Raw genomic sequence first — 27,327 nt, 5'->3', positions numbered from 1 at the left:
CATTTCAGATATGGTAAATGCTCTGTTGTCTCTCTCAAAATCAAGTACCTGATCTGTTTTTGCTTTCTGCAGTTCTTTGTTTCCTCTGGTAGATTGCTGTATATTTCTGAGAATTGCTCATTGTAAATGTTTTTTTTGCAGGTATTTTGAGGATCTTGATTGAAATGTTTTTGCCACATATCAGCCTTGAAGATGTGGAACAAATTTTTTTCTCAAAAGTATTACCTAAGGTAGGAATGTTTTAGTTAACTGTGGAATTGTCAGTCAGTCCAGTGTCAGAACCTGCTTAGATTGCAGTGATTCTTTTGGGGTTGCAAAATACCTGTAGGATACAAAAATTGAAACTGTAATTTTACCCCTTAAGAGTTTGCAGTGTTGTGTTGAATTGTTTCTGTGATTTTTCTCATTCTCTACAGTAGGGAGAGAATCAAATATACAATGCTCTGCTTTCTATATTCAGCAATAGATTTGGGTTTTATTTCTTTCTGAGATTGGGCTTTTTATAAAATGACCAAAGTGGAGAATTTTTAAGTGAGGGACAAGTAAACTGAAGAGCACAACTCTCCCATATCATGAATAAATGTTGTGAAATTTTTGAATTAATACAGTGAATAAAGTTTTAGACCGTACTGACCTCACACATGGTTTTTTTTATTAAATGATGGAGAATTTTGTGCCATGGTTGTATTAAAATCAGTGCTTGCATTTTAAGTGAATCTGTGCCAAATTACTGATTTAAGTTTCTGGCCTCAGCTTGTCCATTTTAAGAAGCCAGTAAAAATGGCCACTTGATTTCCCTTGCTCTTATTTTATCTCAAGCAACAAATTTTTTTGGGATTACAAGAAAATTGTCTCATAAGAGGCATATCCTGAAAAAGGATCACTGTACCACTGTTTATCCTGCATGTGCCCAGAAGCACCTCAGCCTTTGCAGTCTCAACAGTAACACTCATCAGACATCCAAAAACCTCATCTGAAATAGAAATAGTTGTTATTTGTACCTCACAGGCTTATTTTTAATTAATGTATTCAAGATGTTAATAATCATTCTCAACAAATATTTTTTCTGAGACGAAATGAAAATCTTTTTTAAATTACGTGGTTTTAACTAAGTAAAAAATCTTTGGTAGAATGAGGTTTCAAGCAAATTTCAAGCAAATTAACTGTGAAGCTTGTTTTAGCAACAGATCTTAGAAAAAAATAACAGCCACAATATCTTCTGTCTATTATATATATATTTAAGTGGTTTTTGCTTCTTGTTATATCATGCTTTATGACTGAAATGCTGGAAAGTGTTTTCTGCTGTGAGTTCTCTCTGTGCCTCCATGCCAAGGAATCAAGCAGGTGTATAGAATGGTGTTTTTATTTGCAGGTGTACCTTTGTAAGTAAAATGTTTCAGTTTTGCTGTGTTCTGCCAGACTCTACAGTTCTTTGATAACCTGATGTGTGAATTATCCAGCAAGGCCAAAGGACTGACCAGCCAGAGTACAGAATTGTGCAGCACTGTAAGGAATCTGCTACAGGCAAGTCCCATCACATAAGCTGTCAAAATAATGTTTACATCACTCTTTGCTTTTACCTAAATTTTTAAAATGTTTTTGCCAGCTACTGATGGTTTAAATGTAATTTAATCTACCTTCATAGCTGAAGTTCAGTTAACATGATTTGATTAGATTTAGTATGTGATGCTAATAATTTTAAAAATCATCTCAAATTCTGCTCCAAGTCCCTCCTCCAGATGAAATGTGACTCCCCATATTTAAAGAGTGTACCTGGCACCTGTTTATACAGTCACTTCTGAATTTTAACAGAAATAATTTTTAAATTGGGAACAACAGTCAAAGAAATAAGGAATTTTCACAGAGGATATGGTGTCAGAGGAAAGCTCTGGAGCTTAATTAATCTTTAAAAAACTACTTATTTATGCAAATAGCTGTGAACTTTAAATGCCATAAAAATCCAGGTGTATTTCAGCTAGGAAAAGATGCTTTTGGAGGTATTTCAGGAGTGATTGATGTTGTTGTCTCTTGCTGTCAGACCGTGGTGCAGCTGCTGGAGACGCTGACGGGCTGCGTGCGCTACCTGTGCTCAGTGCAGGAGCTGTCCCTGCAGAGCATCCACTCCCTCCCTTTCTCCGTCCTCTGTGTGGTAAAGAGCACCTTCACACACTGCAAGGTAGGGCTCTGCTGCCAGCTCAAAAATCCTTGTGCTCCTTGGCTTTTGGGAAACGCTTTAGAAGAAGATCTTACTTTGAAATGATACTGCTGTTGACATTTTATTCTTTTAACTTTAGTTGCTAAGTCGTTTTCATAATGCACTCAATGCACAAATACAAAGATGATTTTTCAGCTGTCTGCCTTGCTGGTGAGAGGCTCAGACTGGGCTATTTCCATCCTTTGCATCAGTGTTAACTGAACATTCTGCTCGGGAGCAAAGTGCTCTGAGGGATCTGTGCAGTCCTGATGGCTACAGTGTTTACAGAGCTACAAATGGCAAATTCCAAAGTGGATTGAAAGGAGGTTTTATGTTGGTTACAGTGAGCAGTGTGTATCAGTTTCAGATATGGATTGATCTGGGTTTTCAGGTGCAACAGTAGTTTCCTCTAAGCATTGAAAATAAAACAAGATTATCATAAGGATGTACTAACTTTTGGTTGCCTTTCATTTTTACTTTCAATATTTCTTTCTTATGGGAACATTTACATCAGTTTTCCATGTCAGGACTCAAACTCAGGTGCCATGTCTTTATCTAGTAATTCTGATTGGAAAGTTTTTGGAATGCTACTTCCTTTGCTGCTGACATTGTCCTGTTTGGTTCAGAAATACCATCTTAAGGGCTGATCCAGAGCCCCCTAAACTCACAAGAGCCAGCCAGATCTCCTTAGTTTCCCATGAGCTTCAGGTGCACATAGTTGATATTTAGTGCTCAGGGGCTGTGTATTGAGTTAAAGTAGCTACATCTATGCCTTGTTCTTTTTTCCAGAGAAATGTATGGTGTTTTTTGCATGTGAAAAATCAGGCTGTGAGTCCTGAGCTCTTTCACAAACCTCTTCCTCCCCGTTTCAGGACAGTGAATCACTGTACTATGGGCACCTACACTTAATTTCTGACCTCCTACAATCCGTGTTCAAGGAAGCTTACTCGCTACAGAAACAGCTGATGGAACTGGTTGATCTGATTTCCATAGACTCTGCTTCCACTGAAGATGAGATCACCTATATGGTGTCAGGTATACATGGATTTGATACTTTCTTACTCTTGTTCAGTCTTTTTTTTTCCATGGAGAGTATGTTTGAAGTTTTAAAACAGGTTTCTGAGTGTGCTCAGTTCCTGCTGTCCTGACCAGCTTTTCAGAAAGCAGCATTTTGAACTCAAAATATTTCCATTTTTCTTCCTCTGTGGGAATGTTGTGTAGGTTTGTAGGAAAGGGGCAGCACCTAAACACTGAGCCATTTTCCCAATTCATGTCAATGTGCTGGTATTCTCTCAGAATTGTCTTGGGATTGCTGTGAGCTCATAAATCTGATTTAACTCTGTTGCTGCTCCTGTTATTTCCTTAGTAATCCACACTGTGCTGGAGATCTGCTCTGTCATTTCCAATATGGACCACGCTCTTCATGCCAATACATGGAAGTTCATAATCAAGTATGTAGCTCAACTCTTTGGGTTTTATTGTGGTGTAATTTTAAATAATGAATGTCTCCATTGCTTTGTGCTCAGGGTTTCTAAGGAAATTAAAATGACAGAATTCAATGTAGCTATTTAGTAAGGAAATTTAGAAGTTTAGCTAGGAGGTAATATTAAAGCACTGCCAGTGAAAGTAGGTAGGAATTGATATGAAAAGTAATAGAAACATAATTTTCTGTATTGCAGTGCAGAAGAAAATTTGCAACACTGTTGTCTGATTGATGGGCATTAAGAGGTCTGACCTGCAATTCTGTAGGTGTTTTTGGCTTGGGTTGGCTGTCTTGTGCTTCCTTCCTGCCTCTCCCCTGGTTTTCAGTCATGGCCATGGAGATGGTTGTTCTGAGTTCCTGCTTTCAGTGCTCATGGATATTGCACCAATCACTGCTGTATAAAAGGCTAAACAGAAAAATTAGTTATTTGGATTTGTAAGATCTCATTGCATGATTGTTTCTGACAAATTCCTGATTATATTCCTGCCTTTCAGACAAAGCCTGAAGCATCACTCTCTGCTGCAGTGCCACCTGAAGCACAGTGACATCCTTGGTGGCCTGTGCAAGGACACTCTTCTTTCTTTTGACTCCTGTTTGCAGCTGGCTGAGCAAATGAAGGTGTCAGAGATACAGGTGTGTTAAAAAGCTCCCAAAGCTGCCTGTGAACTTGAACAGCAGAAATTCTTTGTGCTGTATTATTGCTTGGAGGAATTCAGTTTGGGTTTTCTTTATTTCTTTTGTAGTAGAAAGAAGACCTTTGAAACAACATGAAAATGAGGCCCCCATCTTTCTGTAGATTGAGGATGTTTTAGTGAGACACTAAGTTATCAGAATACTATATGAAATCATACTTCATGATAATTTCAGCATACTATATGAAATAAATCAGCATACTATGAGATTTTTTTTTTATTTCCTAAACTGACAGTGTCCCAAGGTCAATCAAATCTTTAATATTGCTCTGAAAATGTTGAAGCATACATACTGAATATTTTTAAAGTTTTCCCCCCTTAGCTTCAGAGTCTGTAGAGAATCAAATATGAAATAGCTTTTGAGCACTGTTAGCAATCTAACTTCCTATTTTATTGTATTATTCTGTATTAACTTTTAGAACTGCTTCTTTGGGACAGGAAGGCACTGACTTGAGGCTGTTCCAGAAGACAGTGAAACTGTGCAGGTTCTTTGCTAACTCCCTTGTACACTACACCAAGGTAGGTTTTAAAACTTCAATTCTATGTTAGTATTAAATTTAACCCTCTGGTCTGCAAATAGAATAATTTTGTACTGCTGTCCCATATGAGCAGTATAATTAACACCCATACATAACCTGCTTTTGTTCTTCCACCAGTAAATACTCACAAACCTGTGCAGGGTTACTGCTGGGATTTCCCAGAAAAATAACCTACAACAGTAGGTTGTTTCATGCAGTGGCACTGAGCAGTTGGTTGAGAGTAATTAATGTAATTAATCATGGATTTTATTTTAAAAGTATCACTCAAAATTTATGACTTTTGCAGGAATTTCTTGCCTGCTTCTCTGATTCCTGTTCTCAGTTACATCAGCTCTTTCTTCAGATATACAGGTATGTGAATAGACATATTACAAATTATTTATTAATATGCATTACAAATTACATTACATAAATTATATTAATTCATATACATTACAAATAATTGATTATTGATAGTATCTTAATTCCATTTCCATATTGCATTCTTAAATTGCAAATATTTTGAGATGTAAAAATGCAATTCTCATTCCAGAGTTGTTGCCATCATTTTTCATGTACAGAAAGCTAAAATATTTGTCAATAAATTGAGTTAGTGTTTTATAGTTACTTTAGCCCCATTCTTGAACAATACTGTGCATGTCCCATAATGACAAATAATTAACTTTGTTGCAACTATTTATGGCAGGATTTTTTTAACAAATTATGTGTGGGATATGCAGAAAAAAAAAATTCTTCAACTAAATGCAGGTGTCAGCAGTGCCTTTTGACAGATTGTTTCTACTTTAAGATAAAGTTTGAAAAAATTTTTCTTGGAGAAAGAGGGGATTAGAAACAGAGTGTCCTGAAATTTTTCATAACGTTACTGTTGTGTTAAAAATCTTGTGGAATCTCACAGAAGGGCTCTGTTCCTCCTGGAAGCAGATGCTCTTTTAATGCTACACTTATAAATGTCTGCAAGTGGTTTATCACTTTCCTTTCAAAAAGTTTAGCAGTTTCTGCAGTGGTAGGGAAGCATAAGAGAACCCAGACTTTATACTAATAATTCTTTATATTGTGAAATCAGAGGGCTGATATCTGCTCTTTGTTGGAATTCAAACCAGGTTCTGTGGTGAGATGTGCACCTGAGTTCACTGCATGTTCCACTGCAAGATTGGGTGGATATTTTTTTATGAGTTTCTTCTTCTAATTTTACTCACCTTGTAGGTTTTTCTCAAGTGGAAGGTTGTAAAATTTTATTCACTCCAGGAAACTGAGCAGGATTTTTGAGTAGGAAAGTAGTGTTTTTACAGTTCACTTTATAAGCTCCAAAAGTTTTTCATTTCATGATCTTTTGCTTTATTCTCATATTGATTCTTTTTTCTTTTATTGCCCAAGGTGTTGTTTTTCCTCTTCAGAGAAACTATGATACCCTTTTAGGGTCATGTGTTAAGTTAGTGCTGTGATATTTATGGCTGTCAAATTGTGTATAAAGGCATTTTCTTGGCTTTTTCCTTTCACTTGACTCTTTGTGATTTGATATGTTTCTTCTGAGAGATGTTATGTATTTTACACGCATTTTCTGTGAGCTTGTAAGGTTTTCTTTAAATGTTTAGTAAAATATTGGATTGTGATGCCTGTTTTAAAGGCTGAATGCAGAGCTGTAACTCTTGGAATATAACAGATACACTAAAACAGGGAGACTTTTCTATCTTTTATTTCACAGGAACAAGGAAATAATGAATTTGCCTTTTTGTACTTCTTTTGGAGAAAAGTAGTGTAGCTGAAAATGCTGCTGAGAATATTTAACTTCTTTTTTTTTTTTTTTTTTTTTTCCCATTCCCCCTCAGCAAATTTCCTCCCAGTCTTTATGCTCCAGAGATGTTTGAAGTTCATCAAGATGAAATATCCCAGGTTTTTCTTGTGGCTCTGGACCCTCTCATGACCCAGCTCCTTCCCTTTAGTCCTTTCATGGAACAAGTGTTAAGTGAAAATTTAGGTGGGTTTAAAGTACAACTCCCAGTGCTGTCTGAGGGATCAGCATTGACATTTTGACTTTCTGGACCATAATATTCTGTGCTTATTTGCTTGTCTCTGATTCTTCTGTAAGTATTGTGATAGAGCTGATCGCCTGCTAACTTGGATGGATTTTATAACAGATAGTTTATGTTGTTGCTGAATTAATCTTTTCCAAAGTACTCATGGCAACTGCACTCTTAATCTGGTTAACATAAATCCTGTCAATTCTGCTCTTTTGCATAATTTCAATCCCCATTTGCCACAAACTTTCAAAGTTAGATGTTTTTTTTCTGCTGTTCTGTTGGTAGGGAAAGACAGCTTTTTTTTTTTCCCCTAACATAAATATTTTCTGTGAAAAATAGAATGTCTTTAAACTGGGAAAATGTCAGCTTTTTGTTTCAACAAGCCCTTCTCCTTGATTTCTGCCCTGACCAACATCTCACAATTCTGAGACAGCTCATCAATTTGCTTCTACACTTGCTTAAGAGCCAGTTTACACACACAGTAAATATATCCAGGCAACTTGCTTCACATTTGAAACCCAAACTTCTGCAGGTCTCCCTCCTGAGCAGCAGCTGCCCCAGTGTCTCCTCCTGCTTACCATAATGGACAAGCTGTCCTCTCAGCCTGAAGAAGTGCAAACTCTTTGGAACACAGGAAAAAGGTAGTAAAAAGGTTTTTGGTGTAGTTCTTCACCACAGCAGTTGTTCCATACAGGCAAACAAAGGGGCTCAGCTGCTGGAGTTGCCTTTGCAACTGAACTTTTTTAAATTGTCACTGTGGATTTTCATCTTTTTGCCAAGACTAACAGGATCTGATGTTCATTGCCTCAGGAGTGAAGGATATAAGACAGAGATGTCTTTGTTTTTTCAAGGAAGCTGTGGTATTTAGAGTAGTTGTAGGGTAGGAATAAGGCTATGGATGTAATCTGTTGATTTACTAAGTGAAAATCTCACACTTTTATGCCTGAGCCCTCTACTTTCACCTGAATTGGTGAAAAGGGAAGGCAGTCAGGAGCATAAATCTGGTGTAAAAGCATTAAAGTTATTGCCATCTTTTCTGGCTGAAGAGAAAGATTTTGTAATACCAATGTTGCTTGCAGAATTTGGGACTTACATGTCTGTAACCAAACTTTCTTTTTTTCTCCTTTTTTTTTTTTTTCCTTTCCCCCTTGCAGCCTGTCCTTGTTTTCAGCTCTCTTCCTCAGTTTCCAGCAATGTTGTGGGGAGCTTTCTCTCCCTGTCTGTTTGCCACAGGTGGTCAGTAGTGGACAGCCAGCAGTTCCCATCACCCTCTATCACTATGTCTGTGTCCACCTGTGCTCCTTCATTGCTTCCACACTCCCATCACACTTCCCTCAGCTGGTAAGACTGGGTTTGGCTTGTCAATTCTTCAGCTGTTGTGATGCATAGGTGTGCTACCTGAAAATAATGGGTTCTTTTGGATGATGTGGCTCTCAAAAGATGCTCAGAGAGAGCCATCTCAAAAATGGTTTTGTAGAAATCAGCTGTGACACAGTTGCATGACTGGAGTTCAGTAACACAACAAATTTCACTTGTGGGAAAAGGGGAAAATAAAGTTCTCTCAGTGGCCTAGACAATTTTTATTCTCTTTCAGAGGAGGGAAGATCAAGTTGTTATAAAAATTCAGTGCTTTCTTTTCTGTGGTATTCAGGTTGTGCTGATTTTCCCATTTCTCCTCAGGAGCGTGCCCTGCTGGATGCTGTGCTGGGTTCCAGCATGATCACATCTCTGCTAGCAATGGACTCGTGGTGCTTCCTTGCCCGGTAAGATGCTCCTAGCACAAGTCAAACAGGTTTTCCACAGATCCACTTCATTCTGTTGTACATAATTTGCAGTTTGCTTGAGAGAGATTTTTGTCAGACAAGATTGTCCCAGAATTGGATTATTTTTAGATACAGAAGATATTTTGAAAATCAGGAGTAGAAATGGCTTAGCCATTTTTACATTCTGGCAAGCAAGAGGAACATAGCTTCTCTATTTAGTAATTGATTTTTGAAATGATTGTCTCAAGTAAATTGTGTCTCTGCAAGTCAAGTTTAAATATGTTAGAGGAAATGTTAATTTTGCAGACCTGATTTATGATATTTACTCTGTAGAGGAATAAGAAGTACAGATTCACAAGCTGCTGTCTCTCATGTTTCAGGTATGGAACAGCTGAGCTGTGTGCTCACCACGTTAATGTGATTGCCCACCTGGTAAGAACCATAGTGATGTTTGCACTTTGGCACCACTTTTAATCTGAGTGTACCAGCAAAGATTCAAATGGAGATTGTTTCAGTTCTTCAAATTGGTTTAGTAATTACTAAAAGCAGTACCATGAAAATATAAACCAATAATATGCCCTGCTTATTTTATTTACACTGTTACTGCTGTGATCCCACATAGGAACTCTCAGAACATCCTGCAAAGGGTTTGTTTGCTCAGTGGTGATTTCTCCCTCAGTGTAATGAGGTGCATTGCTTTTTTATCCTGATGCAGGTAAAGGCTTGGCCCAGTGACTGCTGCCAGGTCTCTGCCCTGGGTGTGCTGCTGAGGCGAATGCTGTTCCTGATGGCTCCAGAGCATCAGGCAAGTACAGCCCCAGCATCTGCTGCTGTCAGTAGGAGAGATTTGAATCAGTGGCCTGTGTTCAAATATTCCCTTTTAGTTCTGGAGAAGGGACAAGATGTTGAGTGCTCACTTGCTGCTCTTGTTCCTGTACTTGTTATTACTTAGTCTAAGTCATTGAGTCACTAAGTTATTACTTATTGTGGATCCTACTTTGTGCAGATGAGCTCTTTAAAACAAGACAAGCACGCTGACCTTTCTAAGAGCTTACTGGGTAGCACTGAAGTCTGTATTTGACAAAGTCTGAAAACAGCACATCTCCCCAGATTTGCTGAAACTGTCCTGTCATTGCATCTGTGACTGATGTGAGTGTTCTGGTGACATCAGGTGTCAAGAGGAGTGTCCTGTCCTGTGCTGTGTACCCTGGAGGGGTTAAAGCCCTCTCTTCTCCTCACTAGGGCCATTGCTTCCAGCAGCTGAAAGAAGCAGTTGCTTAATCATTCTGATGTCCTGTATGTGACAAGGGAGGTGGCAGTTCCTAAACTTTTGTCATATAAAAAGATGGATTTCATTGAAATACTTCACACAAATTTTTTCACATAATAAATTTGAAGCAAACCAGCAGCACATTTTGGCTTCTCATCTTTCAGGCTATCAAATTGTTTTCTGGTCTCTTTAGTTTCTGTTACCTTTTGTTTCCAGGTAGAATTTGCTCATAAGTTTCCTCCTGAAGAGGTGGAGAACTTGGCTGTGTGGCAGCACTTGTCCCTGAGAGCCCTGAATCCTGACCTTAGGGCACAAGTGGCATCTCAGCTGTGCTCAGCAGGGCTGGCACAGTGCCAGCAGTGGCTGAACAGCAGCCGTGCCTTGGGAGGGCTCCCACCCGTGGTAAGGAGGGATTTCTGCTTCTCTTTGGAAAAATGAACTCTAGGTTTTCAAACTACAAGGATTCTGTTGCTGGAACTTCAGTTATATTACTCAGTCTGTTGCACAGCTTTTTTCCATGGCTAGCTGGAATGACTATATGCATAAGCAAGAACTCTCATTTTAATGTTTTCTTGTAGCATGCAGCACCTCAGGACCTCTGCTGTGCTAGTGGAGGTTCTGTGATTCACTAGTTACTCTAGTAGTTGTTTTCTCTCTGGCTGAACAGGTGTGTTTTTCTTCATAAAAATTCAGAGAATTTCTGATTCATGCTGTACTTTGGCATATAATTCCTCTTCAATTTTAAAGTCATGGCTGGTTTTATGCAGCATTAAATCTGAAAGATGTTCACTGGTCTCTTTGATGAGGGAATGTGAGAAACCAAAGATTTCCACATGAAGTGTCTGCTGCACTTCTCCTGCCAGTGCAGCAAATGACCTGCAGCGTGTGTGAAACTCACAGGAGTAATGGATGTTTTCCCTGCTCTGTTGTTGGCTGCTCTCCTGCTGGATTAGCTGTTCTGTACAGCTGATGCAGCACACTGGGCTTCTTGCCACCTTGTATCATTTGAGATGTTTCATATGAGCCTGGGGTGCTGGGTTGGTTTACATGTAGTGTGTTTTGGTGGGTCTAACACATTTTTTTCCTCCTAGAACACCGCCCTTTCTGTCCTGCTGGCTGCCTGCAGTTCTGCTGATGCCACTCTGGAGGCAGAACTTAAGACATCTGTCTTGGCTGTGCTCAGTCAGTTCTGGTCTTTTCTCCAGGCTAAGCAGGTAAGAGAATTTGCTGCTCCAGTGGTGAAAGCACATCTTGGAGAGGCTGGTGTGGTTTCCTTAGCTTGTTGTTACTCATTTGTTTTACTTGGATTGGACTGTTTCAATAAAGCACAGTGTACCAATGCTTGCCCATCTGCTCTCAGCTGGTTTATCTGTAGGGCAGGCATGAGCTCTGGGAAGCTTGAGTTTGCTGAATGTTCCATATATGGTTCCTTGTTACTCCATCTGTTACTCAGTGTCACATTCAGACTTGCTCAAGGAGAAGCCTGAAATACACAATTTTGCTTCATCCCAGTCACAAATTTGGTGTATTTTAATTATTCATTAAATAACAAAGCTCAGATTTGTGATTTGATGAGAGCACAGCCCAGCACATGGAGACACACAGGGAAAATCACCCTCCACCCAAGGGGGTCAGGCAGTGTCCTTGTGACCATGTACCTGTTCATGGCTACAGCTGCATAAAGGAAAGAAAAAAAGGATTGTCTGGGTTTTCATGTTCCAGATTAAAAAAGAAGGTTTGAGAGTGGGAGTGAAGATGCCCCCCTCAGAGGTCTTTTCCAACTTCAGCCATTCTGTGAGGACATTTGGCAACTGAAAGTGAAAACAAATAGTTCAAATAACCTTTAGGTGCCTGTTTTAATGGGTGATGGAAGGAGAGGAAGGTTAAGAAATGCTCTTCCAAAAATATCAAAGAAAATAATCTCATAAAATATGATTACCTAGAAATACTGATATTATTATTTTAATATTTTCTTTGCTGCTTACAGTGCAGTGATTTACAGGTGTGAAGTCAGGGTAACAATTTTGGAAGCTACTGCAACTTGACATTCTCTCCTAAGCAGCTATTCCATGAGCTAAAATCCAATGTTGCTGATACCTTGTGCTCTCTTCAAGGTCTCAGATGAGCCACGTCTCCAGAAGACACTGTGTTTATTACTTCACCTTTTGGAATTTTTCATCCAAGCATTAGATGCTCAACTGATGACCCAGGTAAAAACAAAATAAAAAAAATCCTAAAACTCCCAACACTACTTTATGAATAATTCACTACATGAAAACTAAATTCTGTGTGATTTGTTGAAATCTCAAATGAGTTATTTCATGGTCTGGCCCTCTTTTAGCAAGGAAATAATCTTCCTTGATTACTTTCCAGGCCTTTAAACCATGCACTTGGCATTTTGGTTAACACTGCTTTTGAGAATCCTTTCCTTTGTAAGATAATTGAGGTATATGGAAGTGCTATAGAGAGCATTTCTCATTTCTTTCTAAAATGCACCCTGCAGCTTTATCCTGGCCAGTTTTATTGGAGGTGCAGCATACCTTCTTCAGATTTCTAAACTGCATGTGTTTGGATTTAAAGATGAGCCTGCACAGTTTTCATCTGCAGTCTGTCTGATGGGTTTCATCTCCTGCAGGTATTTGCACTGCAGTCATCCCTGCTCCAGCTGCATCCCCCAGATCATGTCCGTCTGGCAATGGTGGATTTTCTGTCTTCCATGGGAAAGGTGTTTATTCCACAAGAAGCACAGGTAAATGAAATTGTGGCCTTGTCTTTTAATAAAAATACTTTTATTTAAGTACACAGTTAAAGGATCGAGTTCATTAAATACATACAGGAATTCCAGTTGTCTTGGATTAATGGTCTGCAGCAGGTTTATTTTTTATCAAGATGTGCTGAGTGCATGCAAGATGCTTGGAGGTTCAAATGCCAGTCCTTTCTCACTGGTGAGAAGCAACAAGCATTGAGAATAGAATGTCACCTCCCTCACAGTGGTTCTTTAGCCAGACAGAGCAGTAGCACTCTCATATTTCCCAAACCTGTCCCTCAGTCTTAGAGTGATTCTTTAATAATAGATCATGATGGTGAGAAACACACAGGTGACTCTTGGGAACTGATTGTTCTGTTGCAGAGGCAGGTTGTGCCCCAGCTGTCCTGTCTGTTTGCCTCTCTGCTGGCTGACCAGAGCTGGCTGATTCACCAGCACACACTGGAGGCATTCACACGTTTTGCAGAGGTGAGTAGAGCACAACTCTGGGTGGAGCCATTTGCTTCTGCTGGCTTCTGTTGTACATAAATTCTGCTGTCTCTGATGTTTGCTGCTCCTCACTGCACAATCTGGATCAGAGTTACAGATGCTGTTGCACATTAAAAGTACTGAGGGCTGGTGCAGTTGGAAGAGGTTTCAGGAGCTGGAAGTGAAGAAGGATTTAGGCACTGGTTGCTTAGATTGGTTGCAGGAGGGCAGGGACTATCATAGAAACATCAACGTTGTTCCCTTGTTAGCATGAATGTACTGAACAACCAATAACTTTTTTGACAGGAAACAAGACATGAAGATGTTGTTCCTTGGTGCCTTAATTCTGAAGAAGCTAAGAACAAAGTTGTTAATTTTCTGGCTAGGGTATGTATATTGTTTAACCATTTTACTGCTGTCTTAGTTGATGCTGTACATCTGCTATCAGCAATAAGCAGCATGGTGCTACACTTGCATTATCTGCATGTCCATTAAATGACTTTAAAATAAACTGGTTGAACTTTTCTGCTTGCTTTAATCAGCAGAGTTAGAAACTGCCATTCCTATGCACACTGCTCCTCCAGTACTTTCAACTTTAAGGAGCATAAATGCTTTTAAAAAAAATACCTACTAAATTGCAGTGTTATTTTTGAAATAAGTTACCTATTAAAAATTTGATAATTTGGTTTGATTTCCTTCTCCATTTCTCTTGGATCTGTTTCTGAAGTGTAAATGAACATGTATGAAGCATCTCAGTTGCTTTTGCAGGTTAGGAGAAATCCTCTTGGGAGCAGGTGGCTGTTGCTGCACAACAGTGACACTGGGGAAGAGGGGGCAGCTATAACCTGAGGCAGAACTCTCTGGTTGAACAGCTTTTGCCAAGTAGATAATTTACAAAAGAACTGATAGCTAAACCAAACTTGTAGATAACCTCAATCTTTGGTCAGAAGTGTGTGTGAGAAATAATATTCTTTGAACTGCAAATTAAAATCCCTCTCTCTCCCCATTTTGTTCTGGCCTATAAATTGAGCCTGTGAAGGTTGGTGATGCTGCCTGGGTTTAGTTACCTCTCCTGGGGCTTTCTCCCTAGGTAAGGCAGGTGGAAGAGACAAGAGAAGCACGAACAGAACGCCTGAAGCAAGAAAGGATTACCTGGAGTGCACAGGTTTTGAAAGTGGATGGAGAATTGGAGTCAACAGGAGAGGTATGTGTGCTTCTTTAAACTGTTAATTTCTGTCAGTTCTGGGGAATTCTAAGAAGAAAGATCACTTGCACTTCTGGCCCTTAGTATGATATCCTAATGGTCTGCAGTGCCTGCCAGGCAGCAAGAACCCTCACAGCACGAGGGACTTGCAGCTCTGTTCCACCCACGGGGTTTCTTGCATTTGGATGAAGCCTGATCCCTCAAGTACAGCATTAAATTGATGTTTCATGTTTTAAATCTGCAGCCTGTGGCCAAAAGAGCCTGTCACCCCCCCTCTGAGGAGCAGTACAAGGCAGCAGTAGGCACGATGGAGGGGGCAGTGGAGGCTGTGAAGCTGCTGCTCCAGAAAGGGTCCCCACCAAGCTGGCTTGCAGTGAAGCTGGAGGCTCTGCACACAGCCATAGCCACCCTCAGGGACAGCTTGCGGTAGGTGCTCCACAGGGCTTGGGGACAGTGACCCAGCTCAGCTCCCTGGTGGGAGGGAAGAGGTGCCTTTGTGCCAGGAGTGCTGCAGAAGAAAAAGCTGTGAGATGGGGCAGTGCTCTGCAGTACTGCTGGGTCTTGGTTTGTGTGCCAGAACGGACTGAGGGGTGCAGTGCCAGCCTCTCCTGCGTAGCCTGATGGATTTGAGTGGACACTACGGACATCAGAGCTGTGGGTTTGTATATTGCTTGTTCTTCTGCTGTGTGGAGATAAACATTTCATGGTGTTGTATTCTGAATACTGAGAGGTTTAAATCTGTTGTAAAAGTAGTAGTGTTCCTATCATATGCAGCTGCCCAGGAGGTGCTTTTATCTTTATTTTAAAATACACTCAGGAATAACAATTAAAGGCTCTCTACTGTTATCTGAACATACCTCTGCTGCTGGTTCCACTCCACACTAGGGTGATCCTTTAAAAATAATCTTTATTGGTTACAGTTAAGAGCAGAAAGAACATGGTGCTTAAGCAGTTTGTGGTGGTTCACTTTATGGTTCCTAGCACCTCTTGTGCCATCCATTGACAGAACTATACAAACAGAAATAAATAAGTTGAATAAACTGTACATTCATCTTAAAATCATCTCTTAGTTGAAAAGTTAAAAGGAGCCATTTCTAAGGACTTTATTTTTCTGGGAAAGGGAAAAAAAAAACAAACCCAAACAACCAAAGGAAAAAGGCACATTTAACCAAGAAACTCAGTGTGACTTTCATTTATTGTCAGCAGTTTTTCAGGGCAGGGGTGAGTTCTGGATCAATCTCCTACACCACTCTTGGCCTCCAGCAGCACGTCAGCAGCACCACCACCCTCACACTGTCCTCTCTCTGGGAGCAGTGACAGCACCACAGCTGGGCAATATTGCTCGAGTGCAGGCTCACCCCTGCAGCTTTTGGCACAGACTGGGAATGAGCATCCCTGGCAAGAGCTCAGGCCCCATGGGATCTCGTGGCTGTGCAGCAAGTGCCTGCCTTGTGGCAAAAGCAGCTCTGAGGTACTTTATCCATGGTACTGGGGAAGCAGCAACTCCTGTCATAGGATCCAACACGCCATAAATCACCTTGGTCTCATTCAGAACTGTTACCAGTTTGTATCATCTTCCCAGTTCAACTCCTCTTCTTCACCCCAGCCTGTAGCTTCAGCCTAGAATCACATAAAATGATTGAGATTAAGGTATGTGAAATGTACTCGTGTGCTTAGCACAGCCCCAGGAGTCAGGGAGAAGCCTGTGTGGCCTTGAAGGGCTGAGAATTCATCCACAAGGCCAAAAGCTCCAAACTGAAATGTCAGTATTTGCACCTTATGGTCTTAAAGAACTTCAAACTAAAAGAGCAATCACCTTAGAGACAAAAGCAGACTTAACGAGGAGTCTTACTTTTTTTTTTCTTTTTACTGTTTGTCTCAAACCCACCTTCCATTAAAAAAGGATGCCATACATTAGATGATTTCTTTCCCCCAGGAAAGAGATGGTTTTCTGTTGTATTCTAACACCAAGTTTGCTCTCCCACTGACACAGCACTGACTGCCCTACAAACTGGGGTTGAGGCCCTGACAGTCACAGCACACTGTGCCACTTTGAAATGGCATAAACAACTTCAGTTTACAGCCCAGGCTCCTCTCCCCCTGCTCCCTGCTATTCCTGGGGTAGCTCTCTTGAGGCTGAATGAGAAAAACAACTTGAATTCAACACCTATTCCCTAAGAGAGTTACATATTCGAGTGGGAATGTTGCCTCCCCTCCTAGGAAACAGCACTGGTCTTTGGAGCCTCCCTAATTGGGCTACAGGGATTTATCTAGTTAAAGAAACCCCAATTTTGTGGCTCCCCTGTGTCTCTGAAATAGAGAAACATTTCAGCTTTCATGAAAACATCACACCCAAAAAAGCTTTACTTTGTAATCCAGAGGTTCAGATCTCCTGGACCGTAATTTACAATGCTATTATGTTTTGCTAGTAGAGTCAGGAAAAACACTTCAGTCCTGGGAATTCTCTGTGCCTGAAAGTCCCTTCTCTGTGCACAGGACCATGTCTGTTCACCAGCCAGGATCCAGCCTTGTTTTACCTGCCTGACAAACCAAAACTCCACTTAACAAACCACAGGATTCCTGCATCCAGGATACAGCAGCACAGAGTAAAAGCTGGAGCTAAAACTCCTTAGTACAAATGGAGTCCATTCCCCATTTCCTAGCAGAGTTCTCTTTGCTGTGTGCCCACTGCATTACCTGGTGCCTGCTAAGATGCTGTGTGCTTGGGAGCCTCTCAGGCCTGCAGTCACCTAAACCTCGAGCCTCTTACCTCAATCACATCAGCTGCTGCAAATTTGGATGAAAACAGCACAGTCTGGGAGGCACCTTCCCTGCTGGACACCCCACCCGAGCCAGTGGGAACAACTGCTTCTGTCCTTGCCTCAGGTAAAATCAAGAGGGCAGAAGAAGGTTTAATGTCTGGGATCATGTCAGCAAACCAGTCCAGCTCAGGGTCTTGCACAGGTTTCTTCTTCACTTTGATTGTGAATTCTTCTCCAAGGCCAGACTCTGATGAAAACTTCAACCTTTCCTGAAAGGTTTTTGGCAACAAAGTTTCTCCCAGCTGTTCCTCATGGTCCCACTTTTCATTGCTCCAGCTGTTCCCATGGCAAGACTTTGTGGGTGGACTCAGTCTGAGGCTTTTGAATTCTTTGCTCAGTTGATGGGTACCTGGCAGAGGCCTCGGCCTTTCAGCTGCATCAGCCTGTGTCACAGTGGGGCAGTTCCCTGAGGACAGTTTAGGACTGGGGCTCCTGGGTTCAAAGTCATCCCAAGGCTTCTCATCTACATCATGATCAGCAAAATAAGGTCCCGCGCTGCCCCGCAGCTCCCGGGGCTGAATCTGAATGTTCACAGTTTTCTCAGTGTCTGTCTCCTCTGGCTCACTCCAGTCTGGCCACTCCTCTGCTGGCTTTTCCGAGGTAGTCAAAGAGCTCCTGCTGTTCTCCAGTGTATTAACACTTCCAGGAATTCCATTCAGGGGGGGCTGAGTGCCTTGCTCACCTGTGGAAGACAAAGGTGTTACACACCCATTTAAAGAGAGCAAATGCAGGCAGAGGTGGAGTTATGTCTAAAACTTCTTGACATTACAGGCATCGTCTGGCACGGGAACAAGCCAGTAATTGATTGGAAATCAGGCTCCTCTTGGATTAGAAAGCAGGGACACCTTTCCTGCTTGCTAAGGAGGGAATTCACCTCAGAGCCCTGGGGCAATACAAGCTGACTGCTGATAAGCAACAGGTGACTGAGAAAAGGCCATGGAAGGAAACAGAATCAGCTTTGACTGTCAGAATGAGCTGACCTGTAAATCCAGAGTATCTGCTGAGCTGTGGGAGGGATGAAAGCACAGCAGAGAATCTGCCATAAGAAAACAAACTCAAGTCCAGGCAACCAGTCTGTGGATGTCAGCTTCCCAAAGAGCCATTCCCTAGGATGTTAAGGATCACGCTACCCTTCCCTCACTGTTGCCTTCCATGGTTCACTGAATCTTTCAGATCAGCTCATGGGGGGAAAGGCACATCTTTTCAAGCAACACTTCCTTGGTGAACACTTGATTTCTGAAAGGAAACACTAGGGTACGTTTTACCTGTCTTTGAAGCCAGGGGATTGTCTTGTTGCACAGGAAGTTTTTTGCCAGGTGCATTTGCAGAGCTGGGGAACGAGCTGGGGCTGCTCTTCAGGGGCCGAGAGGTTTGGTTTCTCTGATTGCTCACACCGTGTCTGGGGGAACCTGCCAGGAGAAAGGGAAAGAAAGGACACAAGTCCACAAGGTGTGCTGTCAGTCAGAGCTGAACTGCCTGCAGCACTGGAATGTTCTTTTTTGAATGACACAGAGGCCTGGCACAGCAATCCAACAGCTGCACCTCCTGATCAATACACAATAGCCCTCTGTTCCTGCTGCCTGCAGCTCTTGCCAGTACAAAGTTACGGCAGCTATACACGGTCAGCTTTTGCTGAGATGTTCTTTCAAGAAATACATAATGAATAAACTGACTAGGATCAGAGTAGATGCTTCAAAAACGCTGTTTGCCACCTGGCTGGATGCAAAATCCCAACTGCATCACAAATTCCCTGGGGTACCTGCCTTACACAAAAGCACTGCGCTCGCTCACAACAATTCCAAGCGTAAGCACACTACACAAACCCCTTTCCATGCCTGGGCATGGGCACAGCAGCTTCCTGGAATGAGAGTCTCTTCTCTGAAGGCTGACTGCCAGCTGCCCTCATATCCCAGCTGAGGTGGGTGGTGGGCAGTAAAGGCCGTGCTTTGGAGCTGCCCAAGGTGGGTGTATTTCCCTGGCCCAGTGATGACAGCTTGGCAAGCACCAGGTTGCAGTTCATTTTTGGGAGCTGCAGGGTATGATCAAGTGCTGGTGATGGTTTGCCAACACCAGCCTCAGCTGCGTGGGGACCCTGCTGCCACAAAATGGCACAGTTTGGGCCAGTGCTGTACTTCCTTCCAGGGCTCATGTGTGTTCCCAGCCAGCTGGGCCTGCCTAGGCTAGGGATCACTAGGGCCCACAGGAAAGGACTGCAAGGAACACACAGAACCCACCCTCTCCCCCAGTGCCCTTCATAAAGGGCACATCCTTGGAGGGGCTTGAGCAAACAGCTTGTTAAGCCTCACATGCTCAGCCTCTTGTGTTGCTTTTTGCAGATTGTCACTCACTGCTGAGGACAAAGGTGGGGTTTTTGTTGTTTATCAATAGTTAAATCAGATCTAATTTCAAGTATATTCTGAAAATCAGATCCAATTTTAAGTATATTCTGAAAAATAAACCTGGTTCCAGCCTGCAATCCAAAGTGGTTTATTTACTACAGTCTACTAAAATAAATAATGTAAAGAAACTAATGCAGTGAGCCATCCACAGATTTTAATGAAGGGTGGTAGCTGCCAGTACACACATAAACAGGAAGCACTTAAACTGATCTCTGTCATGTATTTCATTTGGGATCTCTGTGTCTAAAGTTGCATAGATGCTGACTTTTCCTTCGTTATAAACATTCTTAGTTTCAATATCCAGAGAAGCTTTCCCTTAGCACACTTGGTTCCAAATTATCTAGCAGGTGCAGGGACTACTGTCTTCACTTGCATTAGCTGAAAAGCCTCCAGAGAGCTGATAAAATAGGGAAGTTCGTATTCCTTTTCCAATCTATGAATAGAAATTGGGGGAAGAACATGAGATTTACTGTTTTTAAAAACAGGAAGGACAGAGGGAATATTAAATAACTGCCTATATAAGTCCTTTAGAAAGGCAATATAGTTTTTCCACAGAAGACACATAAACACACTATCTCCTTTACTTACAGGAATTCTTAAATGAAGAGGTTTCACTTTTTCCCAATATATTTGGTATATTTAAAATACTTTTATATAACTCTTCTTCTGGTATCAATTCTGTATCTGCAAATAGCACCTAACTTAAAATCCAAGTCTGGCTGCAAATCAGCTTTTTTTTCAATTAATCTGATGAATAATGCAAGAAATTCAGCCTACACTGCTCGGACAGAACAGGCAATCATCCCAAGAACACCCTGACTGTATCTTTTACCTTCTGGGGAGAGATCAGCAGTTTTCATGAAACTTGGTGCAGAGCTTTTGAAAATCTTCGTTCTTTCTCCACCTACAACCACTTCAGGCCCAAGGAGGGAGACGAGGACAGCCAAGCTGTGCAGGGTTATGGCCACGATGGAGTCACTGGTGTCCCGCAGGCCCAGCAACACCTGCACCAACAACACACGGATGTCAGCACAGCAGAACACTCTGCTTTTGCTCTGCTTTCCTCTCCAAGGGTTACTTTTGTAGCAAATCTCGTGTCTAATCCCCTACAGCTCTCAGTGGAGACTGGATGTTGTTTCATAGTATAAAATCAGCCTTCTACTTTGTGCTACTAATTAATGGGGTGGCTGATCAGAGCAAGGTGGTCTAGTGGAAGGGTGTTAGATGGTCCATAAAGTCTCTTCCAACCCAAACCATTCAGTGAAATCCCATATTCCAGGATATACCGCCCATTGTTCTGCTGTCCTTAACCTGTGGCAATATGATGTTCTTCAGCTCCTCCCGAGAGAACAGCTCCGCGTAGGCGTGGATGTGAGACAGCAGCACCATCCGCACGTGCTCCTCGTGCACCTCAAACAGCTTCAGCAGCACAGGGATGACATGGGCCTGGAACAGGGCTGGTGACAGCAGGCAGCTGGTCTGGCTCTCCCCACTTTGCTCTAGGGAACAGAGGTGAGGATGAGAAAAGGCTGCTTGACCCACGAGACAGCTCACCCAGAAGCTACTGAGTGCTGACACCAGGATCATTGCTAATTCTCCTCCCAGCATCAGCAGAGCAGAGCAAAGGAGGGAGCACAGATAACTGTCCTTTCCAGTTCTGTTACTCTATTTGTTCTGCTTAGGGAAACACCACTATTCCCTTGATTCAATGAAACAACTGCTCTGAATTCATTCCAAACTTGTCAAGAATAATTGTGATGAGGAAGTATTTAAAGGTCACCTTTCTTTGGGCCCAGCAGATGAGGAAGAAAACTCTTGACAGCTACAGGTTCTGCAAACACCAGCTGATTGAGTAGGAGAGGCACCAGCCGTGATGCTATCAGCTCCTCTGACAAGCCAGCCACCCTGTCCAGCAGGAATCTGCATTCCAGGAGACAGCAATTAGTATCAAGGCAGCCTTCCATGCATTTATGCCTGTTTCCCTTAGTATCATTTTCCCCTTTTTGTGTCTGACTGATCCAGAGTCAGTGTCCCACTGCAGCCTCTCCCTCTGGCTGCACTCTGAGCTGCAGAGAGAAGCCTCTGCTCCTGCCTGAGGCAAAGACAGCACAAACCAGGAGCCAGAACCACATCCTGTAAAAGCCCACACCCAGATCTTGGGCTGGCACAAGCACATCCAGCTGGCACAGGAAGCTGCTGGGACATCAAACTGCCTCACAGCTGGCATCTCCTGGGAAGAGCTACAGTCCAAACTGCAGCAGAGAGTTTTCCTCTCACTCCCCACCCTGGTCTATCACAAGGATTTTCCTGCTGCTTTGGAAAAGGCTGTTCTGCTTACTACACAAAGGGAAGTTTCCCTTGCACAAAGGGAATCCCATTTTTAAACCACTTCCATCTAATGAGGCCAACAGAGTAATGATTTGGTTTATTGGAGTTTAATTTTGTGCAACTGCTCTCATCTGTCAGATTTTCATTTTTAAAATATTTATTATCAATTACTGCTTTTTCTTTATGTTTGGAGGAGACCAAGAAAAGGGTGCAAATGTTGTGAAGGCCCCTCTTCCTGATAAAAGGGCAACACTCCCCTATCTTTAAGCAAAGTGTTCATCCTCTCCCTCAATAAACACTGCTGACACAGAAATAGTGAGAAGCACTCTCTATGTTCCTGCTAAGGATCCCCATTCTCCTCATACTTCCTCCACTTAAAGACTCAAACTAATGAAAAATAACTGATGTATAAAATAGGCAGGAAAACAGCTCTGTGAGAACACCAAGGCTCTTTTATATGGAAAAAGAAAAATTCAGCTCTCCCTTTTTCAGGCCTGGATAATGTCATGATTACACAGAAGATTCCCTGACAGAAAAAAATTCTTGGGGACCATATCAGTGGGTTCACTGCAAGACATTCCACTACTGCAGCTGAGACATCCATTACAGGCAACAGCTTTACTCTTGGCACCACATGATTAATTCACCTTTTAATTTAAGTCTTATTGCAAACTCTCTCATTGGCAAACTCAGTCTAGAGGCTGGGGAGCATCAGGATGATGCAGAGCCCAGCAGGGACTGCTCCTCCCAAACACCAAACCAGTCACAAGGAACTGGGAAACAAGACCTGAAGAGTTTCCTCTTTGACAGGACTCTTATTTTGGCTGCACACTTTTGGAGAACCCAAAGTGATACAGAGTGAACAATGTTCCAAATCCACCAAATCTGCTACCTCAGGGGCCTCCCAGGTCCCCCCACAATCCATTTGCAGTTGTTTGCTTTATCATTCTGAAATAAGAAGCTTCCACATCACAGTTCCTTCACTTACTTGAAAAATTCAGTTTTCTCCTCCTCAGACTTCAGTGTTAAGGTCTTCAGAAAATTCACAACTTCTAGAAAATCATTCCTAAGCACAAAACCAAAGATGTCACGTGTAATCCTTGATGCTTAAACCACCCACAGGGGAGAGACTGCATTCCCACCATTCCTTTAGCAGAGGGAAGTCAAATGCTGGTGGATCAAGAATGCCAGCAAGGAGGTGACACCTGAAGGCTGCTCAGCACCTCTTTGGGAGGGCTGGTAACACCCTCTTGATTTAAGGAGCCTCTTTGTCAAAGATCCCTGCAAGAGGCAGGGATTAAATCTGCACTCCCATCCCACCTTCACAGAACTGATGCTTGGAAAGACAGAAACCAGCAGTATCAAGACCAAGAGAGGTCTGATATTCCCATCCTTACCTGAAGAACTCGTGAGACAATAAGCTGGACAGTGGTGGGCGACACTTTGGGTCTGGATTCAGCAGTGTACAACGCAAGGTTTGCTGAAAGCTGGAGAGAATATCTGCTGAAACTGAAATTCAGAGCACCTACAGTTAGATTTCTCTCTCCACACCAAACAAGGTAAGTTCAGGAGTCCTCCATGCTCCCCCCCAAAAAACTTATTTATAGTTCTAATTCATAGCAAAAGTGCAAAAGGAAGGGGAAAATAGTGTTTCAGTTTCCCCTCCTAACCTGCCTGGCTACTGGGCCTCCAAGTTCTCCCAAGAAACTTCCTGCTCCTTCTCTGCTGGAAGTGGCAGCCCCTGCTCAGACCCACATGCCACATCCATAACCCTTGGCAGGACCAGAGCAGGACTGGGAATGCTCATGTCACATGGGATGGTGACCTCCAGCCACATCTGACCACATCCCCACAGGAAAAGGGGAACACAGGAGAAGCCAAAATCTGCAATCAGGGAACAACACTGGCCACTGAGCCCACAACGCTCCTGCCAGCTGCAGCAAAAGGTGAAATGTTCAACCATGCAAGGAATGAACCCCAGGGCCTGTCAGCAGCCAAACAAACCAGAGTCATTCTCACCCTGATCATTGAGAACTGTCAGGAGGTTCTCAACTGTTGTTCCAAATGCGTAGGCATCCCTCGCATGCCCGTAGCTGCTGGGCAGGATTTTGAAGTCTGCAGACTGAAAACAAAACAAACAAACAAAACAACAACAAAAATACACCAGCAAAGCAGGAGCTTATGGAATATGTGATGTTTTCCTCAAGTTTTTATTCCCACCCCCCACCATAAACACTCTCTAGTTCTTTATATAGCACCAAAGCTCCACTGTGTACCCTACAAGTAGAATATTATGCTAAAAAAACCTCCACTGGGGAATTTATAACCCAAAGGAGCAACTCCATCATGATGGAAGAACTCCTTGATGAATGCAGGCAGTCAACAGCTTTCAGCATTTCTATGGAAACAGGCAGTAATTAGAGAGCAGAAGCACAAGCAGCTCCAAGGATTCTCAAGGGCTAGGAAGTGACTAACAGGTAGGGAAAAAGCTGTGGTGAGTTACACAACCACGGGACCACACTGATCTGGGCAATCTCAGCAACTACTCTGTGATTTAGAAGAGACACAAAGCATTTGAAAAGTAGTATTACCTGTGCCCAAACCAGGGATGGGACAGAGGAGGGACAAAAGGAAACCTCAGATATTCTCCAAGAGCCACTTCCATGCCTTTTAGGCATGAGGAAACACAGCATGAATGTGAAACTATTTCCTGACCATCACGTTTTTCTTTGCTGCCAGCAGGAAGCTCCTGAGCTGTCACTCACCATCTCCTCGCAGGGGATGCACGACTGCTCTCGCACCGACTTCACGTGACACAGGAACTGCAAGGACAACAAGGGGCCGTGAGCTGCCTCCATGTCCCCTCAGTGCCAAGCAGCAGAGCAGGCTGTGCCCATGGGCTGGGGGGTGGCAGCAGCTGTGCCCCTGCCCCTTCTGCTGGCACCCAGGGCAGGCTGTGCCTGCTGCTGCAATGACTCTGCCCAGCAGGCAGCAGAAATCAAAACAGGAATTGCTCTTTCTGCTACCAAGCAGTGAAAATGCCACCAGCACAAGCTAAGGAGGCAATTAAATTACTTTCCTTAATGACTCGTTTCAACCTGAATCTTCCTGCTCTTTAATTTTGTATCCAGAAGGGCAAAGATTTCTCACTCTCCAGCCAGCAGTGTCCCTTAGAAAAGCAGCTGCATTTTGGGTAATGGAGAACTAATTTGTGTGGACATTTTAGTTTAGAGTTATGGTGTCCTTAGAGCAAAGATTGAGGACAGAGCTGGGAGGGAGCCAAGACATTTAAGTGGAATGGACTTGGGCCTTCACATGGCCAAATTCCACAGGCCAGGAATCCTCCCCTGGGCATCCAGGGTGCACTTGGCTTGGCTCTTACCTCTGGGGTGGCTTCACTGAAGTTACAGACTGTTTCCATTCCTCCCAGCTTCCAGTGCCCATCCTCACTCACAAACACTGATGATAAACAGACGTTGTTATGCGTTAGGTTTCCCTAAAACATAAACACCAAAAAAAAAAAAAAAAGGGTGACTGACTTGGGGCATAGATGAAGATGTAAAAATCTTAATCAGCACACTAATTAGGTGATGCAGGGGGCTGAGGGAAAGCTGCCAAAAAAGCACACAGTTCCTCTGGGATTTTGTAGGTGAGCAGCAGGTGCCAGGCAGGAGGGCCAGGGTTTTAGTGCAGACAAAGCCCTAATTGTCACAGCCCCTGCAGTGCAACTGTAAATCCAGGGAGTGAATCCAGCTGTGAACACAAAAACCCAGAGCTGCAGTCTGAGCTGGGATTTACCTGCAGTCCTGGACAAACACACAGTGCCCAGCCAGGGCAGCAGTGACACAATCTCTGGCATGGGGCAACAGCTGTAAACAAACACCAAGGCCAAGCAATCCCATTTCTCTAAAGCAATAGGTACTACAAGCAGATGCATTAACTGAGAACTGCCTCTTCCCTCATTTCCACAACATTCTCAATTACCCTTTCCTCCTCCAAAGCAGCCAATTTTAGCAGTTTCAGCCTACAAGAACTGTTTGGCACGTGTCTTTTCGGGAGGAATCAGCAATAAGTCACCCAGACAAACCCAGGTACAACACTCCCCTGTCACATTTCCTCCATCTCCCACCAGAGCCTGATGATGCTGCCAGAGGTACCTACCCTGTCATGGAGGAAGATGAGTGCCAGCAACACATCGTAGATCCCTGCACAGATTTCTGCAGCAGAGAGTGTCTCCAGGACCATCTCCAAGGGCTTCACCCGCTCTGTGACCAGGTGGATCCCGTTTGCTTCCACAGTGCAGGAGAGGAAGCGCAGAAGGCAAGGGTGGCGCAAGGTTTTCAGGTGCTTCCAGAAACAAAGGTGTGTTAGACCTCCTGTGAGGCATCTCCTCCAGATGCACAGCTTAGTCCTGCCCCCTTAGCCATGTTTTCTCATGCAATTCAGACAGCCCATCCCTGCTCCTCACCAAGCACCCAGCAAACTTCCCCACTCAGACTGCAGAACTTTTTATAATACACTGAAACAGAATCATAGAATGGTCTGGGTTGGAAGGGCCTTAAAGACCATCTTGTTCCATCCCCCTCCCATGGGCAAGGAAACCTTCCACTACCCCAGGTTGCTCCAAGCCCTGCCCAGGGATCCAGGGGCAGCCACAACTTCTCTGGGCACCCTGTGCCAGAGCCTCTCCACCCTCACAGGGAACAATTTCTTCCCAATATCCAATCTAAACCTACTCTCTCTCACTTTGAAGCCATTTCCCTTTGTCCTGTCACTACATGTTCTTGTCTCTTCCTCTGTCTTTAAGCTTCCTGCTGGCTCTGGATGGAGAAAATCTTACACAGAATAAAAGTCTTACTCATAATATGGTATTTTGGGTGGGATTCACCCACGAGAGACCCTGAGTTGGCCCTGCAGGACTGAACACTGCTGCCCTCACCACGCAATGAACTGTGCAGCTGCCAACCCCCTTCTGCCCCATGGCCAAGCTGCCTTCCAGCTTTTCTCTTGCCCTCACTCCCAAGGGTTAGACCCCTGTTAAGTGATTCCCATCCTGCTGGGAAGGAGGGGCAGCTGTGCAGTGTGTCCCAGGCAGAGTGCAGTACCTTGGCAGCTTTGCTGACCCTCTCCTCGTTGTCCCTCTTGTACACGAAGACGGAGGCCAGTTTGCCATCCTGCAGCACGGCCGGGTAGACGGTGTGGCCGGTGGGCAGCGTGAACGGCGGCTCCTCCAGGGTGTAGCTCTTCAAAGCACTGTTCTCCGAGCCCATCCCTCGCAGAGATCCCCTCCTCACCACCAACAGGCTCTGCGTGAAGGAGGATTTCCTTTGGACTGATTGAGTTCCAGCGGGCGCTGTCCAGTTCACGTTCAGAGCATTTT

The 27,327-nt window shown here is 43.3% G+C and overlaps 2 protein-coding genes across 6 annotated transcripts in view; one reads left to right on the top strand and one right to left on the bottom strand.

Moving 5' to 3' along the window:
• Positions 1-26,167, top strand: part of C8H1orf112 (chromosome 8 C1orf112 homolog) — a 27,521-nt gene extending 1,354 nt beyond the window's left edge. The window contains exons 3-25 of one of the 5 annotated variants that reach the window (XM_015636371.2): positions 142-230; positions 1,420-1,524; positions 2,039-2,176; positions 3,067-3,229; positions 3,561-3,645; positions 4,172-4,310; positions 4,808-4,888; positions 5,195-5,259; positions 6,735-6,883; positions 7,459-7,567; positions 8,081-8,267; positions 8,607-8,689; positions 9,070-9,121; positions 9,405-9,494; positions 10,176-10,361; positions 11,051-11,173; positions 12,074-12,169; positions 12,595-12,708; positions 13,090-13,194; positions 13,501-13,581; positions 14,285-14,398; positions 14,643-14,824; positions 26,080-26,167. In XM_015636371.2, coding sequence (XP_015491857.1) covers positions 142-230; positions 1,420-1,524; positions 2,039-2,176; positions 3,067-3,229; positions 3,561-3,645; positions 4,172-4,310; positions 4,808-4,888; positions 5,195-5,259; positions 6,735-6,883; positions 7,459-7,567; positions 8,081-8,267; positions 8,607-8,689; positions 9,070-9,121; positions 9,405-9,494; positions 10,176-10,361; positions 11,051-11,173; positions 12,074-12,169; positions 12,595-12,708; positions 13,090-13,194; positions 13,501-13,581; positions 14,285-14,398; positions 14,643-14,824; positions 26,080-26,086 — 2,543 coding nt within the window. In that variant the 3' untranslated portion in view covers positions 26,087-26,167. Of the gene's footprint in view, positions 1-141; positions 231-1,372; positions 1,525-2,038; positions 2,177-3,066; positions 3,230-3,560; positions 3,646-4,171; positions 4,311-4,807; positions 4,889-5,194; positions 5,260-6,734; positions 6,884-7,458; positions 7,568-8,080; positions 8,268-8,606; positions 8,690-9,069; positions 9,122-9,404; positions 9,495-10,175; positions 10,362-11,050; positions 11,174-12,073; positions 12,170-12,594; positions 12,709-13,089; positions 13,195-13,500; positions 13,582-14,284; positions 14,399-14,642; positions 15,251-26,079 lie in introns of those variants that run through there. The other 4 variants (XM_015636374.2, XM_015636373.2, XM_033516531.1 and 1 more) reach the window with 4 other exon arrangements.
• Positions 15,289-27,327, bottom strand: SCYL3 (SCY1 like pseudokinase 3). Its single transcript, XM_015636375.2, has 13 exons — positions 27,053-27,327; positions 26,109-26,294; positions 25,330-25,443; positions 24,713-24,769; positions 23,967-24,069; positions 23,345-23,456; positions 22,936-23,013; positions 21,400-21,539; positions 20,931-21,118; positions 20,452-20,623; positions 18,486-18,629; positions 17,169-17,902; positions 15,289-16,018 (listed from the first exon to the last, which is right to left on the bottom strand). The coding sequence occupies exons 1-13, from the start codon at positions 27,215-27,217 to the stop codon at positions 15,956-15,958; spliced, it is 2,256 nt and encodes a 751-aa protein (XP_015491861.1). The 5' UTR covers positions 27,218-27,327; the 3' UTR covers positions 15,289-15,955.

The sequence above is a fragment of the Parus major genome, chromosome 8 (genome assembly GCF_001522545.3).
Source record: "Parus major isolate Abel chromosome 8, Parus_major1.1, whole genome shotgun sequence".
Taxonomy (NCBI): domain Eukaryota; kingdom Metazoa; phylum Chordata; class Aves; order Passeriformes; family Paridae; genus Parus; species Parus major.
Note: the sequence above shows the minus strand (reverse complement) of the source record. Positions and strands in the feature narration are given on the sequence as shown.

Excerpts from the sequence above, each read along its gene's own strand:
- SCYL3 (XM_015636375.2), bottom strand. The coding sequence starts at position 27,217 with ATGGGCTCGGAGAACAGTGCTTTGAAGAGCTACACCCTGGAGGAGCCG. Across the intron at positions 24,070-24,712 it reads GCATCCCCTGCGAGGAGATG|TCTGCAGACTTCAAAATCCT; the intron begins GTGAGTGACAGC and ends TTTTGTTTTCAG. Across the intron at positions 18,630-20,451 it reads TGCTGATCTCTCCCCAGAAG|GTTCCCCCAGACACGGTGTG; the intron begins GTAAAAGATACA and ends TTCTCCTGGCAG.